The sequence below is a fragment of the Ischnura elegans genome, chromosome 4 (assembly GCF_921293095.1).
Source record: "Ischnura elegans chromosome 4, ioIscEleg1.1, whole genome shotgun sequence".
Classification (NCBI taxonomy): Eukaryota; Metazoa; Arthropoda; class Insecta; order Odonata; family Coenagrionidae; genus Ischnura; species Ischnura elegans.
In genome coordinates this window covers 106,726,835-106,740,302 of record NC_060249.1, presented here as the reverse complement: position 1 = coordinate 106,740,302, position 13,468 = coordinate 106,726,835, and the positions used below count along the sequence as shown (strand labels likewise).

The 13,468-nt window shown below is 39.7% G+C and overlaps 1 protein-coding gene across 2 annotated transcripts in view; it reads right to left on the bottom strand.

The window, feature by feature from the left end:
- Positions 1-13,468, bottom strand: part of LOC124157861 (ubiquitin carboxyl-terminal hydrolase 48-like) — a 415,786-nt gene that overhangs the window by 78,801 nt on the left and 323,517 nt on the right. Inside the window, exon 18 of one of the 2 annotated variants that reach the window (XM_046532912.1) lies at positions 11,708-12,014. The exons of the other annotated variant lie outside the window; for it this stretch is intronic. Within the exon in view, the coding sequence (XP_046388868.1) occupies positions 11,988-12,014 (27 nt within the window). The 3' untranslated portion in view covers positions 11,708-11,987. Of the gene's footprint in view, positions 1-11,707; positions 12,015-13,468 lie in introns of those variants that run through there. 2 annotated transcript variants of the gene reach the window in all.

Genomic DNA, 13,468 nt, shown 5'->3' with positions numbered 1-13,468 from the left:
GTTTAGCTCCTCTTGTTTGCATAAACAAATATGTTGCTATGATTGTTGTTTGCTTGTATGACTGCCGCGCCGCCATTGGAATTTGGTGGCCATTTTTTAAACTAATCCCTATACTCACTTTTAATTGAATAGACGGATAAATAATTGTAAATTTAGTGTTTTCATAATTTTTCCTGGGGTTTCAGACAATTTTAGAGGGGGTCTTCATTAGACTTTTTGCCGTATCTCGTCTCGTTCACCCCAAACATTTGTACACGTGAATGAATGAGTGGTCGTAAGTGGTCTTTATAGTAGATAGATAAAAGAAAGTCGAAAATCGTGTTAGTTAGAACACTTATAACTCGAGAACGGCTGCACCGATTTCAATGAGATTTGGTTCTTTGGATTCGTCTCAGGCGGGGTTAACATATAGGCCATTAAAAAAAGGATAATTTCACAAAAAAATTCATCTCTTTCCTATGGGCATGCTTTTAGGAGTTATAGTAACACAACAATTGATAAGTCGGTCAAAACTACAAATAAAATAATTTGTTTTGTTTTTACCACTTTAATAACTGAATTTAGTATCAATATAACATTTTAATTACTAAATATATTCAAAATATTTATTAAATTGAAATTACATTTTAAAAATTTAATTCGAGCTGATTGTAAGCCCAGCCGTGGCCCAGCTCGAGTTGACACTTCACTACCGTGTTTGTAAACAAATCTCCAAGCAATTGTTGACAAACGGTAATGTTTGTGTTCCTGTCGAGGAATCGAGCCGTTTGATTGAAGAAGACGAAGTCACCAACTATCTATCTGAATATTTAAAGTCCTTGGACGTACCTGGCTTACCACGAATTACAGCTAAATGTTGGCTCTGTGTTCATGATCTTTCGAAACCTAAACCAACCATAACTATCCAACGGAACGCGTTTGGTTATTTAAAAAAATTGGTAATGATTGTGATTCACGCGACTTTTCTCAAAGGAAAACTCAAAGATTAGGAAGTTCTCATTCCGAAGATTCCATGATCCCAGCTTATATGTCCGGTTGATCTTAAACGTATTCAATTTCTAATTCGTGTTGCATTCGTGATAACGATTAACAAATCGCATGGTCAGTCTTTCAGTTTTTGTGATGTTTGTGCTCATGTGCTAATGAAAACCGATTAATTTGTCATGGTCAATTAAACTTGCTATGTTTACGAGTCGGTAAACCATCCGCTGTATTTCTTCTTTTGCTTCAAGGGCGCAGCTAGGAATTAAGGATTGGGGGTTTTAGGCGCAGCTAATACTACGGGTCTGTAGGGTATAGAAAACTCGCTAAGGTAAGCGAGAGGTGTGGGGGCCTTCCCCCAGACATTTTTTTAAGATAAATGGTCCAAAATAGTGGGTTTTGAGGCTGTGTGAATAGTTAAATATGTTTTGTTTGTTATTCAACCGTCCCCCTAATATTAGTAACAAAAGTTTGTAAAAAAAAGTTCTCTGAGCTCTTGGGGGGTTTCAACCCCCAAAATACCCCCTCACTGCGTCACTGCTTCGCTTCGCTATATTTATTTAGCTTCATCCGCTTTATCTTGCGCCTGATTACAAAACAAAAACTGCTGTTTATCAGAAGGTGCTTGACGCAAGACATTAAACCCGAATGTGTAGGGCACACCGTGGTGCGTTTACGCATGCAGCATGATTACGCAGTGCATTTTTTCCAAACAGAGATACTATAACTGGCGCGCCTTAAGTCATTTGATGCGAATGCTGCTTCATAGGGGCTTTTCTTACTCGATTTTGAGCATCAGTCAAGCGTCGGTCTGGCGTTGCGTTGACCTGCCCCGTGAACGGGCCAAGTTTATGCAACGGACTTGGACCTAAAAACATTTTTTTACGGTTAATAACACAAATAGCCAAAAACTGAATCCGCAAAATTTTTATTTCATTAACTGCTTTATAAAACCACAAACCCAAAATTTCTTAAGCTAAAACGTAAGAAAATTCATTGAAAAAAATCCGCGTTAACGTGCTCCGATCCACCCTATTCAATAAAAAAAATAAATATTCAGTAAAGACAATGTCTTTCTGCAATTTTGATACTCATTTAGGTAGTTTTATTCAATTTGTATCCTTATTTTATTATAATAAATTAAACATGATTAAAAACGATACAGCCACTCTTGATTTACAAATTGTGTACCTAAGTAAACTGTAAGTTCATTGATTGTAAGGCGGTACGAAGTTCGCCGGGTCAGCTAGTTTTATCTATAAATCCAATTCTCATACTCCCCCTCCCTCGATCACCTAACAATCTTCCCTCTGACGACTATTTTAGTAACCACTATCCTTTAAGCATGCATTCCAATCTGACCAATCGTATCGTCACCTCCTCTAGAAGTTTCTTCTTCTCACATATGTCTAGTACTAAGTCGTACTTTTTCTTATCCGTCAGTCACACTTTTCTCCAATTTTCTCCACACCCACATCTCGAACGCCTCCAAACTTTCCTCGTAATCCGTCCTCACCGTTCACATTTCTGCGATGTAAAGCACTAAACTCCAGATAAGACTCTTCACTTGAACAAAGATTTTACCGAACTGATATTACAAAGAGAATAAAAAGATAAGTTTCAGTTTCCAAGAGGGTGATAGACTGAAGGGTGATAGAATATAAGACTGAAGGGTGATCAACTCACTAGCCTTCAACAAAGATACTACCTAAGTGTTATTATATACAGGGAATAAAAAGATACATTTAAATGAATAAAAGATCGTAGCACTTTTCTTGTGGAAAAGGGCTACGATCTTTTATTTATTTAAATATGTCTAACTTCCACCAATTGAAGCCTGAATCTGTTGAACTTAATAAAAAGATAAGTTACCGTTTCCAGGACTCCCACATTAAAGTGATAGCAATACATATAAGACTGAAGGGTGATCAACGGACTGCAACGGGATAGAACATAGAAACGAAGGCATCGCAAAACAGAGAGCAATCCCGCCCAGTCAGTAAAATGAAAAAGACCACGAAAACGAAATTAAAAGGGGGCACATAAAATCTGGAGGCTAGACAGTATCCGCATCCCGCTCAACCGGAACCAGATCGAATGATCCGAGGCAATGAAAGCAGATTTCGAGAGGGAATCTTTTTGAAGAGCCGACATGAGGGGCAAAAAAAAATGCAAAACCATGGTGAGAAAGAGTGCTCGTGAATTTCAGAGTGGGAGAGAAAGGAATCAAGAGAGAGAGATGGAGAGAAAGAGAGAGAGAGAGTACAAAAATAAAGAGTGGGAGAAAAATACTTGTTTTATTCACAACGTTACCATCCAAATATCAATTTAGAATTCCCTGACTTTTACAGTCCCCTGACAGTTTGAAAACGAGTATTTTACGGAGTGGTTCTTTTTACAGATGGTAAAAATGCGCAAAGACCAGTTGAATATTACCATGGCTATGAATTAAAATTAAACCATGTTCGAAGACTAGGTACACACTAAAAACTTAAATCTTATAGTTATGGAGGACCATTGTGAATGAATTCGATGGCATGTTAGGAATAGGATCTTCAAAACATCGAACAGGGTTCCCACTCTAACTAAATTATAAAATTCACGGTTTTTTCCAGGTTTTCACGGTCTAAGTTGCGTCAAATTCACGGTCTGTTTGATAAGCCATTTTAGGAAGAAATATTGATCTCATAAAAATCACTGGCCGCACGTTAACTAAAAATATCGCAAACGCGATAAACGCCGGGAAAGCAAAACGCAGTAATGAAAGTGCTCTTATGACGTCGCCTATCGTTAGCAAAATTTAAGGCCGGCTAAAGGTTGTGAGTGAGAAAATCGAGGGTGAAAGGGAAGTGAAGAGGTGTCTGATTTCTCACCAGGGTTAATGATCACTTTGGTTAAAGGTCGTCCAATCACACGGACCAATAACTAATTGCGCTTCGAATATACGTGTGCAGATAAATGCGTGGACGTTATCTGCGAGTGACTGACCTATTTTTCTTTTGATCCGTCAATCGTAGATCTACAATCAAGTTTGAGAGGTTTTTAAGGTTTCATGACGAATTTCACGGCTATTTCCAGGTTTTTTCACGGTAGACGATATTCACGGCTTATTCACGGTTTTAAGGTTTTCACGGTTGAGTGGGAACCCTGATCGAAGGTACACAGATGCTAGAGAGGAAATGAAAAATCAACATTAATTTGTGCAGCAAGGATGATTTACCTGATTGATTGAATAGCATAATGATATTCAATGAAGTTCCAGAGAACGGAATCCCATAAATTTCTCTGTTTTCCAGAAGATTGGTAACTATGGAGCGAGTAGCAGCGAGAAAAAAGAGAGAGGTAGAGCGACTAGAATAGAGAGAAGTGAAGATGTACACACGTAGGAACAGGCGCACAGCATCGCGCTTTCCATCTCATTCGTGAGTAGCGTGAGGGGGAAGACGGAGATGAGGTCCAAGTGGGAAGGACAAGGAATCGTGGAAGGGATAGAGAGAGAGAGACACTCAAGAGAGAGTGGAAAACGAAAGCGAAGACGATGGGCCCGCAATCTTAATTGTTGATAGGGACGGAGAGGAGTGGCGAGCAATCCACATATCATCAAACCCCTTCGGCAACCTCAAGAGCGTACTCCCCTCCCACCCCTATCTCGCTCGCCCCCACCGCACACGAGAGTGTGGGAGAGGGAGGGGTGGGGGGGGGGGGAGATCCTGCTACTGTTCTGCTCCCAGTCGGCAGCCGTAAAAAGGGAGAAATGCGGGGATGAGAGTGTCAGAGTGGGAGGAGGAAAAAAGGACAAGGGAGGGAATGGAAAACCTTTTAGAACGTCAGGCCACTTCAATCCTTCCAAGCAGCAGCGACTTCGTGGGCCGTAATAAATATATCCTCCTCTTCGCCGGCACGAACCTCCACTCCCTCCCTTCTGCCACCTTCTTAAGACACAGCATATGTATAAAAGGGAAGACTGACAAGGGAGATGGTGGTGGCCGTCTTGTCGCCTGTCTCCCTCCATTTTTTTCATCGCCCCCCATCTCTCTCGGTACGAACGGAGGCGACGTGGAAGTGGTGAGAAGGCTTGAAAAGGCTACTCTTTCAGCACCTTACACCACACACATACCCACACCTATTTGGCGATCGTCTCACGAAAGAGGCGACCCAAAGGAGCCTACCTATAATCAATAAGTTCAACTGTATTCGGTGAGATATGGTGAAAAAAAACCTTTAAAAGAGTTTTATTCAATTCAATTGATAAAGTCTACTATTTTTATTGGTACAAATTGGAAAAAACGCGTTTCAACGAGTACTGCATGCTTTTACTCTTACAAAACACGCACTTCGTAAAATTATGTTGATACCCTCATTAATTCATGTATCATAAACGCTCATATTATTATAGGCAATGAGCTTGTTGAATTCAGCTGTAATTAGTACAACTTTCTTACATGAATAAGCACTAAAAGAAAGCGGTTCCGCTTCATTTTCTGCAATGCAGCCTGCCGATCGCTAGCCACTGGCTACATTACCCGACTGTGGAATGTTTAAGCTAGCAGTCTTTTAGCTCTACGGTGTTGCAATCTCTATTTGCAAATGTAAACCTATTTCTTACCTCATATCATCCACACGACTCAAAAACTATGAAAATTCATTCCCATGGAGAGACAAGAATAGAGCGAAAGATTTTTTCCATCCATAAATATGAAGAGGTATCGAGCCAAGGTCACGGCAACAGATGGAAAGATCCATTAGACAGGTAATGCAATGCTTTCCACAAATCTCAGCATGAAAACGGGAGGGATGGTAAAAGAATTCTCGGCGTTCGGAATTTGTTAAACCGCCACGTAAATTGCTGGAAAAGAAGTGGGGAGAAATTCCCGGCAACAAACAGATGGAGATGCTCACTGATTCTTGAAAGGGTACGATCAATTTCGCTCAATTTTGTAGTTGGCTGGAGCGTTTAACAAAAAGAATCGTAAATCATACTTAGCTAAGATAAAGGCAAAAAATACTATGTGAAGACCAAGTAATGAAGCATAATGTAAAACAATTTTTTTTCAAAATTCAAAAGGTTTTGAAGAGATTATAAAAAGAGTTCAAAAATAATATTAACCGCTATATCCTTCCCAACTGTGACTCTACAATACGCAGCTTAATAAAAATTTGAACCCAAAATAATACAGTCACAAATTCAAAAGTCTTACTGTACTAATAGTAAGTAAAGTACTTACTTACAAAATTCATACTGTCTTGCATATCTTAACAATGTTTAGAATGGAAATCGCAAGGTTTTATACATAAGTAATAGATAACCATGGGAGAAGAGTACGCTACTGCCAAATGCGAACAAACTTTAATCATTTGATTATCCACACGAAGATCGTTATTTAAATGTAAATAATCAATCGTGGAGATTCAAAGTTTTCCTGGATACAATTACTTATACCACTTATTTTTAACAGACCGCGAACCGGGTTTCGTGGAGATTCAGCCATTAATGATGACCCGCAATCAATAAGGGAATCACTACTATAGAGAAAGCTACAGCCAGTTCACATTTGAAATGTGCTCGTTTAAATTTAAACCTTCGAAAAATCTAAATATTCTGAAAGTACCTAAATTTGGATTTCAGCGGCAAAGGTATATTCTTAACGACATTATTTTGTTTATCCTTTTGCAAAACTGCACGGCTTTCGTGGAAATATTGATTAACTCCGCTATAGCAGTATCTACATGGTAAGTTGAATTTTGGCTAGCGAAACAAAATCATCGCCCTTAAGGACTAGTTTACTACCTTCAGTAAATTCATTTATCCGTAGTACAGCTATATGTAAAAAGGTTTAAATCTAGGGTGGTTACATTACCCATGCCCAATTGAAAGCAAATCTACATTTTAAAAAAATAATAATCACCAATAAACTACCAACTAATATACCTATATTCTTCGTTAAGATTTATACTCAAGAAAAGAGGAAAATAAACGACTCTGATTACCTGCAAGACAGAGAGGCAGACAGTAACAATGAATCCATCTTGAGAATTACGTCGTCAGTTGTTAATGATGATAAATAAAATTACGGAGATTAAGCTGAACGAGGCTGAAGTTAGGTTTGCATCTAAAGGACACAGAATGTTAGGAACCCTACCAACAGGAGGTCAAGACTAATACTACTAAAAAGTAGTACAGTACAGTAGCAGTGGATTCCATAAAAAACTAAAGGACTAGTACGCGGGTTAAGGTAAGGTAAAAAAAACCTTGTAGAAAGAATAATTATTTGTTTTGCTGCTTTCATAGAGCTTATCGCTCAAGAAAGTCCCTAAAAATGAAGATGGCTTGCAGTTGCAGTTTTCTGCAACAGTTCACGAATGACTTGCAACACCTTGAAAATTTCTGACGATGTTACAGCGGTAAATGATGTACAAATTGATTTTAAATGTACACCGACGAGTAAGTCGTAACTCAAATGAACTTTACAAACAAGAGCGTAACTATCGAAGTGAAAATTTAAAAAAAAATTAAGCGTCTGTTGGTTCATAGCAACTTAAAACGTCGTAACTCTAATTGGGATAGCCATTAGTCGACAAAACATTCAATTTCTCTTGATATTAACCAATAGCTAGGAAAATGAAGTAACATAAAAAATATATCATAGGCCTTCAAAATAGATTCTTTATGATTGATAAGCGGCTTATAATGTGATAGAAGTTTTCCGTCACTGATCCGATTCATACTCAGCCAATATACTCGAAGTTAAGTTGTAGTGATCGGGATTTGAGTACCGATCAACTTATCCTACATTAAGAATCCGAAAAGGTTCATGGATCCACTTTGCAGAATACCCGAAAAGAGAGCCTACCCGCAAGAAGGCAACCTCAGAGAGGACCTCAGGGAGAGGAAGAAATTCCGCCACATCGAAGAAATCGAAGGAGACAGCATTCCGATGCATCGGCTTCGTTAAGCGAGCTATAAATAGCTTTCGCACATATTTACTGAATTATGGGTAACTTGGCAACGCGGCCAACCGTGTACTTCTTCCAAGCGGGAATAATTTTTTAACCTTTTTTTAAGCTGCCGGAGCGTAATTTCGGGGCGGCGCGCGCGCTCACTGCCCGCAAATTCTTATCCTCGTTCGGAATCGGCCATCGACAACCGCCGTTGTAATTTGGATGCAGCCGGGCCATCACTGGCTCCAGACCGGGAGGACAGTTGGACAGGAAAGACTGCAGGGCAGCTCAAAGCACGGAGTACGATCTCTAACACCTGGTCGTTCGACACCGTCTGGGTAGTGTTGCCCTTACATTTCGACTAAACGATTGGACCCGATATTCAATGAAGGTTAGCGCTCACTGGCAGTTCCTCGGAGTAAATACACTAAAAATTCTGCTTGCACCCTCAACTGTGGGAAACTATGAATAAGGGGAAGTTTAAGCCGGTTTATGGAAAAAAAATAGCTTTTAATTAACTGCAGGGAAGATTTAGCGCGATATTTCAGGACCGATACGTTATACGTACGGTTTTCATAGAAAAATACGCGGGGAACCTGGGATAATCACTATGGGGTTGATCGACTTTGAAATATCGTGATCATTTTCGAGAGGATCGTGTGGTAGGTACTTTGCTCATATCATTTTCATCCGTATATTGCCAACTCATAATATGAAATACGGATGAAAACATCGGACACGAAAAATAACATAGACATAAACATGGAATGGACAAAAATTACAGAAATTAACTTGGGAAAAGATAACAGGTTAGCAAACGCGCAGTTTGATCTTATTACAGTGTGTGCGGCGGTAAACCTTCAGCTCTTAGTAAAGTTTAAACGGCGTTTATTACGCGTTAAGTTTTTTAGTAAACGCCCAACAGCCATTGAGTAAAATTTTCGCTGCTTGTTTAATGAAAAATTTCGCTTTTTCTTACTATATATTGGCCTTTACTTGTGAGGTGCAAAGCTGCAGAGATAAGGCTCGCCCGGGCCGCTTCCTTCGGAGGGCTGGGGGCTGAGTCGTCCAAGGGGCTTGTCGGGGAAGAACGGTCAGAAATCGAGGCGGAGATTAGCGGAGTCGAGTGACACCCTACACACACGAAATGCTCAAGGCTCCCTCGGGGTTCCAGGATTATTATTCATTTTGCAGGGCGGTGGGGCAAAAAAATATATGCCGAGGGAAAGAGGGGATAGCATTAATTACCGCCGAATATGTAAAAAAAAAAAAAGACGACCGGGGGGCGGGCGGAACGGAATCGCTCGATGGGAAAGCAATCTATCGGACGGGACCCCAATGCGTTCCTGAGGAAGATTTGTCGCGAGCCATTTTTTTTCAGCTAGGAAGAAAGGGAGAAGAGAAGCGTGAACAGTCCAAGAAAATGTAGAGGACGCAACCCTTCTTGGAAGGGTCACAGGAGAGAAGGGAAAAATGTCGCACAAAAGCTTCATAGCATGCCCCCGAAGGCTCAGGGGAAAAAAAACCACACAGAAATGCATAGTTAATCCAGGCTTCTTTTTTTAAATGACAAGCCTCAAAAATCAAAGGAATATTTTTTTAATCCATCAATAATGTATTAAAAAATTCAACGAATTGGATTTATATCGCCGAGATAGATAGAATCGAGTACAAAAATCTTGTAAAACCACTGGGAAAACCACTAGATTCATGTTAATAACTCCGGCGACAAAATGTTAAAAAATAAGGAGTTTCATGATATCAATCACGTCTCAGACCCAATACGTAGCGAAAAATTCTCTAAACCAACAAGCTCACGCAGTATTTCAACCAAAAGGTTGCTTTGGATCAGTTATGGTAAAGCTCACCCTTAGCTAAGTCAAAGGCGAGTGGGGATCTACTAATTGGGCGCAGCGAAAACATTTGCCGGCGTATCTAAGAGCTAAACCTGAGATTTAAACCCGGGACTCTTCGGTCACTGCCCAAATTATCAATTAACTAGTTCAATACACTCATCTTTGAACCATCCAAAAATAAATGGTCATGATGTTTCCCAATTAGCAGAAACCAAGAGAGATACAAATTAGCCATTATATTGAAACGTTTCTCAAATTTTGCTTTAAGTTACCAAGACTCTTAAACAGTAATTACGGGACGATAATTTGCAAAGTATACATGTATATACTACATAATAAAGAGAAATCAACGCAACTCTGAGCACGAATTTAAGATATTAAAACGAGGGAGTATTGAACGTAGGATAGCTTTAAAAGAAATCGGGAAATAATGCAGGCATTTCGAAATTCCCAAGAAAAAATACAGACAAAAAAAACCTGAACAAGGCAGCAAGTGGAAACACGAATCTCTTCTGACTTTTGCATGTAGGTGTCACCTGGAAAGGGGTAAGGAAAAAACTGACGATGTGGATGATGCAGGAATTCACGGGGAAATCGGACAGATTTCATGACTACTGACGGCCAGCCTTAAAAAAAAAACCTTTAATTTGCCTCGTTGCGTGCGCATCGAGCGGAAAGATAAAAAACCGAGCCGTAAATTTTTGTTGTGAATTCCTAATTCCCATGTAACTTGCATAGTTAGTGGAGAAAAAATGGCGCGGAGAAGATTTTTGGAGATTGTACATCACTGGGCACCAAAATAAATTAATCACCTTTCGTGAAAAGGAGCATTTTGAGACGAGAAAACGGAGAGAGCGATGCCAAAGACAATATCTTACCAGCGAAGGGAAAAATGAAGTATCTCCTAGAATCCAACCTTATATAGCACGCAGGTCTACATTTTTGTCTATCAACTACGAAATAAGTTCCTAAGACATGGAAATAATGCCACTTGGTAACGTTCCACATTTTTTTATTTACCGACCTAGATTTCAACTCGTACTTGTCCCTTGAAATTGACTAGCCGAGAGCTGAAATATATATCGGTAAAATATTAACTTTCTGTGGAACATTACTAATAAAATCATTTATTAATACCAAAATAACAATAAGCAACCATGAAGTGAAGCCTAACAATGTATCACATATTTTAGAAAATTTATATAAAGAGCAAAGGTGTTTCCCGAACGAAATAATTCTCAGTCACTGTCATCGAATACCTTGTAAGTAGCAAAGGAGGGAAAATATTGAGAGGGCATAACGAAATAACTTCATTTATCTTATGGCTAATCACCTACGCTCAGTATTAAAAGTAGCTACGGGAGTACCACGTAATATGAGAATACATAGTAAGGGGAATCGCAATGAAAACCACCGATCCTGGACAGTGAACTATTCTGCGAACATTCTCGCCTTGTGATTTAAAGATGAGCAGTTCAACCACCGGTTCAGGTGAATTTATTCGGTTGAATGAATTTTACCGCCATTCACGCACCACGGTTGAAATATACTTTACTTGCCGATATGCGTAAGCATGCGCTGGTATGAGGCTCATCACTACAAGTGGCTTCCTTGAAGACAGCGGGGTCATAAAATATATCACCAAGAGTCTCGGCAAAATTTCCTAGCGGGTAACTGATCCTGGATAGCGTAGTGGTTTGCGCCGTAGCGCGGGAAGACCGTTAGAAAGGTCAAACACTACGTCCGTAGTTCGATTGTCAGTCCAGGTTATCACTTCATATGATAATTGAGAGTTAAAAGAATGCTATTCAGAGTGTTTTCCAACATTGTAAGGATATTTTACCGGCTCTAAAACCGCGCTTGGTGGTAAATCAGATGTAGTCCATATCTTCATCCTGAATGGCGGAGACATTTATATGAACCAACTGACAAAGTTGTAATGACACCTCGTATAATGACAGAAAGTCGTTCGCTGTGCATGGGAAACATCTTACGTCAGGCATGGCATAATGAAACATTTAATAAACACAATGGCATGAGTAGGTCCTCAACATCATGGAAAAAATATTAAGGATCGAAATTGAAACTTCAGCGGAGGTCATACATTTCTCTGTTTTCTCATTCACACTTGTTGTGTTCACTTGTCCATTGGCGATAGCTGATTTTACTCACAATGTTCACACACTCCCCACCAGAAAATATCTCGAACACCTATGAAGGGCCGTGCATTGTGCTTACCTGAAAAGAGAAGAAAAGAATAGTAATCACAATATGGCATCAATTATGAAAAATGGCAGGTTGTTTATAATTAAAATACGACAGCTATAAAATATACAACCATCATAGCCACATGGAAGCTATAAGAATCAAACATTGAACAAATACTGTTGTTTTCACCATCTCAGAAAAAATTACAATCGATTACAATTTCCTCTGTACGACTCTTAAGTATAGAAAATCCACGCTTACCATAAGATCATGTAAAATGTATCAGAATGAGAAAAAATCTCATATAAAAACAATATTTCTCGGTTATAACCTCAAGTTCCAGTCGGAAAATTAATGCAATAATGTTATAATTGGCGGAAATTAGCCATCCCATGAATATAATTCTTTACTGGGTATTCATTAATAGTGAGATATTCATTTGAGCGCTAGCCACTCTAAAACCTATTGCTCAGGTCTGCATGTTTACAATGAAAACTCGCAGCCTTCGGTAGCCAAATATTATTTGTCAAATAAAAAAATAAGTGCTTACTAGATCGAAATAATAAAATAAATCACAATGAAACGAATAAGTTACTAAAGCAGTCTTGACACAATTAACTTCTTTCCCAGGAAGAACTAATACCCACGGACGACGGTTTCAATAGCATAATGGTGGGAAAACATACGCCAAGGTATAACCTCAGATACAAGACAGCTTGCGGAGGCTGTGCATCAACCGAAAGGCGAGGCCCGCAACTTCAGTATTATCATGGGAAAAAGCTAGCGAATTAAATACTTTTCAAAAGATTTTATTTATTTCTGGCACTCCTCCTTCTTTGTGAGCATTAAATCTAATGGAAATCAAATTTACTAACCAAATTGCATAGTGAAAACAAACCGACTAACGCCAATAAAGAATGAGCCGATAAAACCCCATAACATCTATCGCGCAACTTTGCATTTTTAACATTTACATCTCAGTTCAATGTGAAGTAGCAGACAATCACTCTAGCATAAGTTCGCTCTGAGACTACAACTTGGAGTCACTCAAAGGGGCACAGTAGAAGTCACTTCTAGTCATATTCATTAAATTTTATTCCCAAGAGTGAGTAGAATTATTTGAACTCTTCTATAGTAGAACGAATACCACACAGCTTCGCCCACCTCTGCTCGTAAAAAATTAATCGAAACCGATGTTGGACCACCGATAGTGATTTGGGGGACGTTACCCGGCAGAAAACTGAATGGAGTTGGCAAGGAAGTAAGAGGAGAGGTAGGTAGTCATGAGTGCTGCCGGGGGAGTAGGGGGAGCGGGAGGTGGGGGGACGGCGGCGGCAAGGGGCGTGGAATAGAGACCGGAAGTGGGAGGTGGTCTGCGGATAATTTCCCTTAAATTTCGGCGGGGCCGCGAGGCACGAATGCCCTCGGGCAGCCAGTCCTCTCCGGGAGGACGATGGCGCGACTCGGAGATATCCACCGCCCCT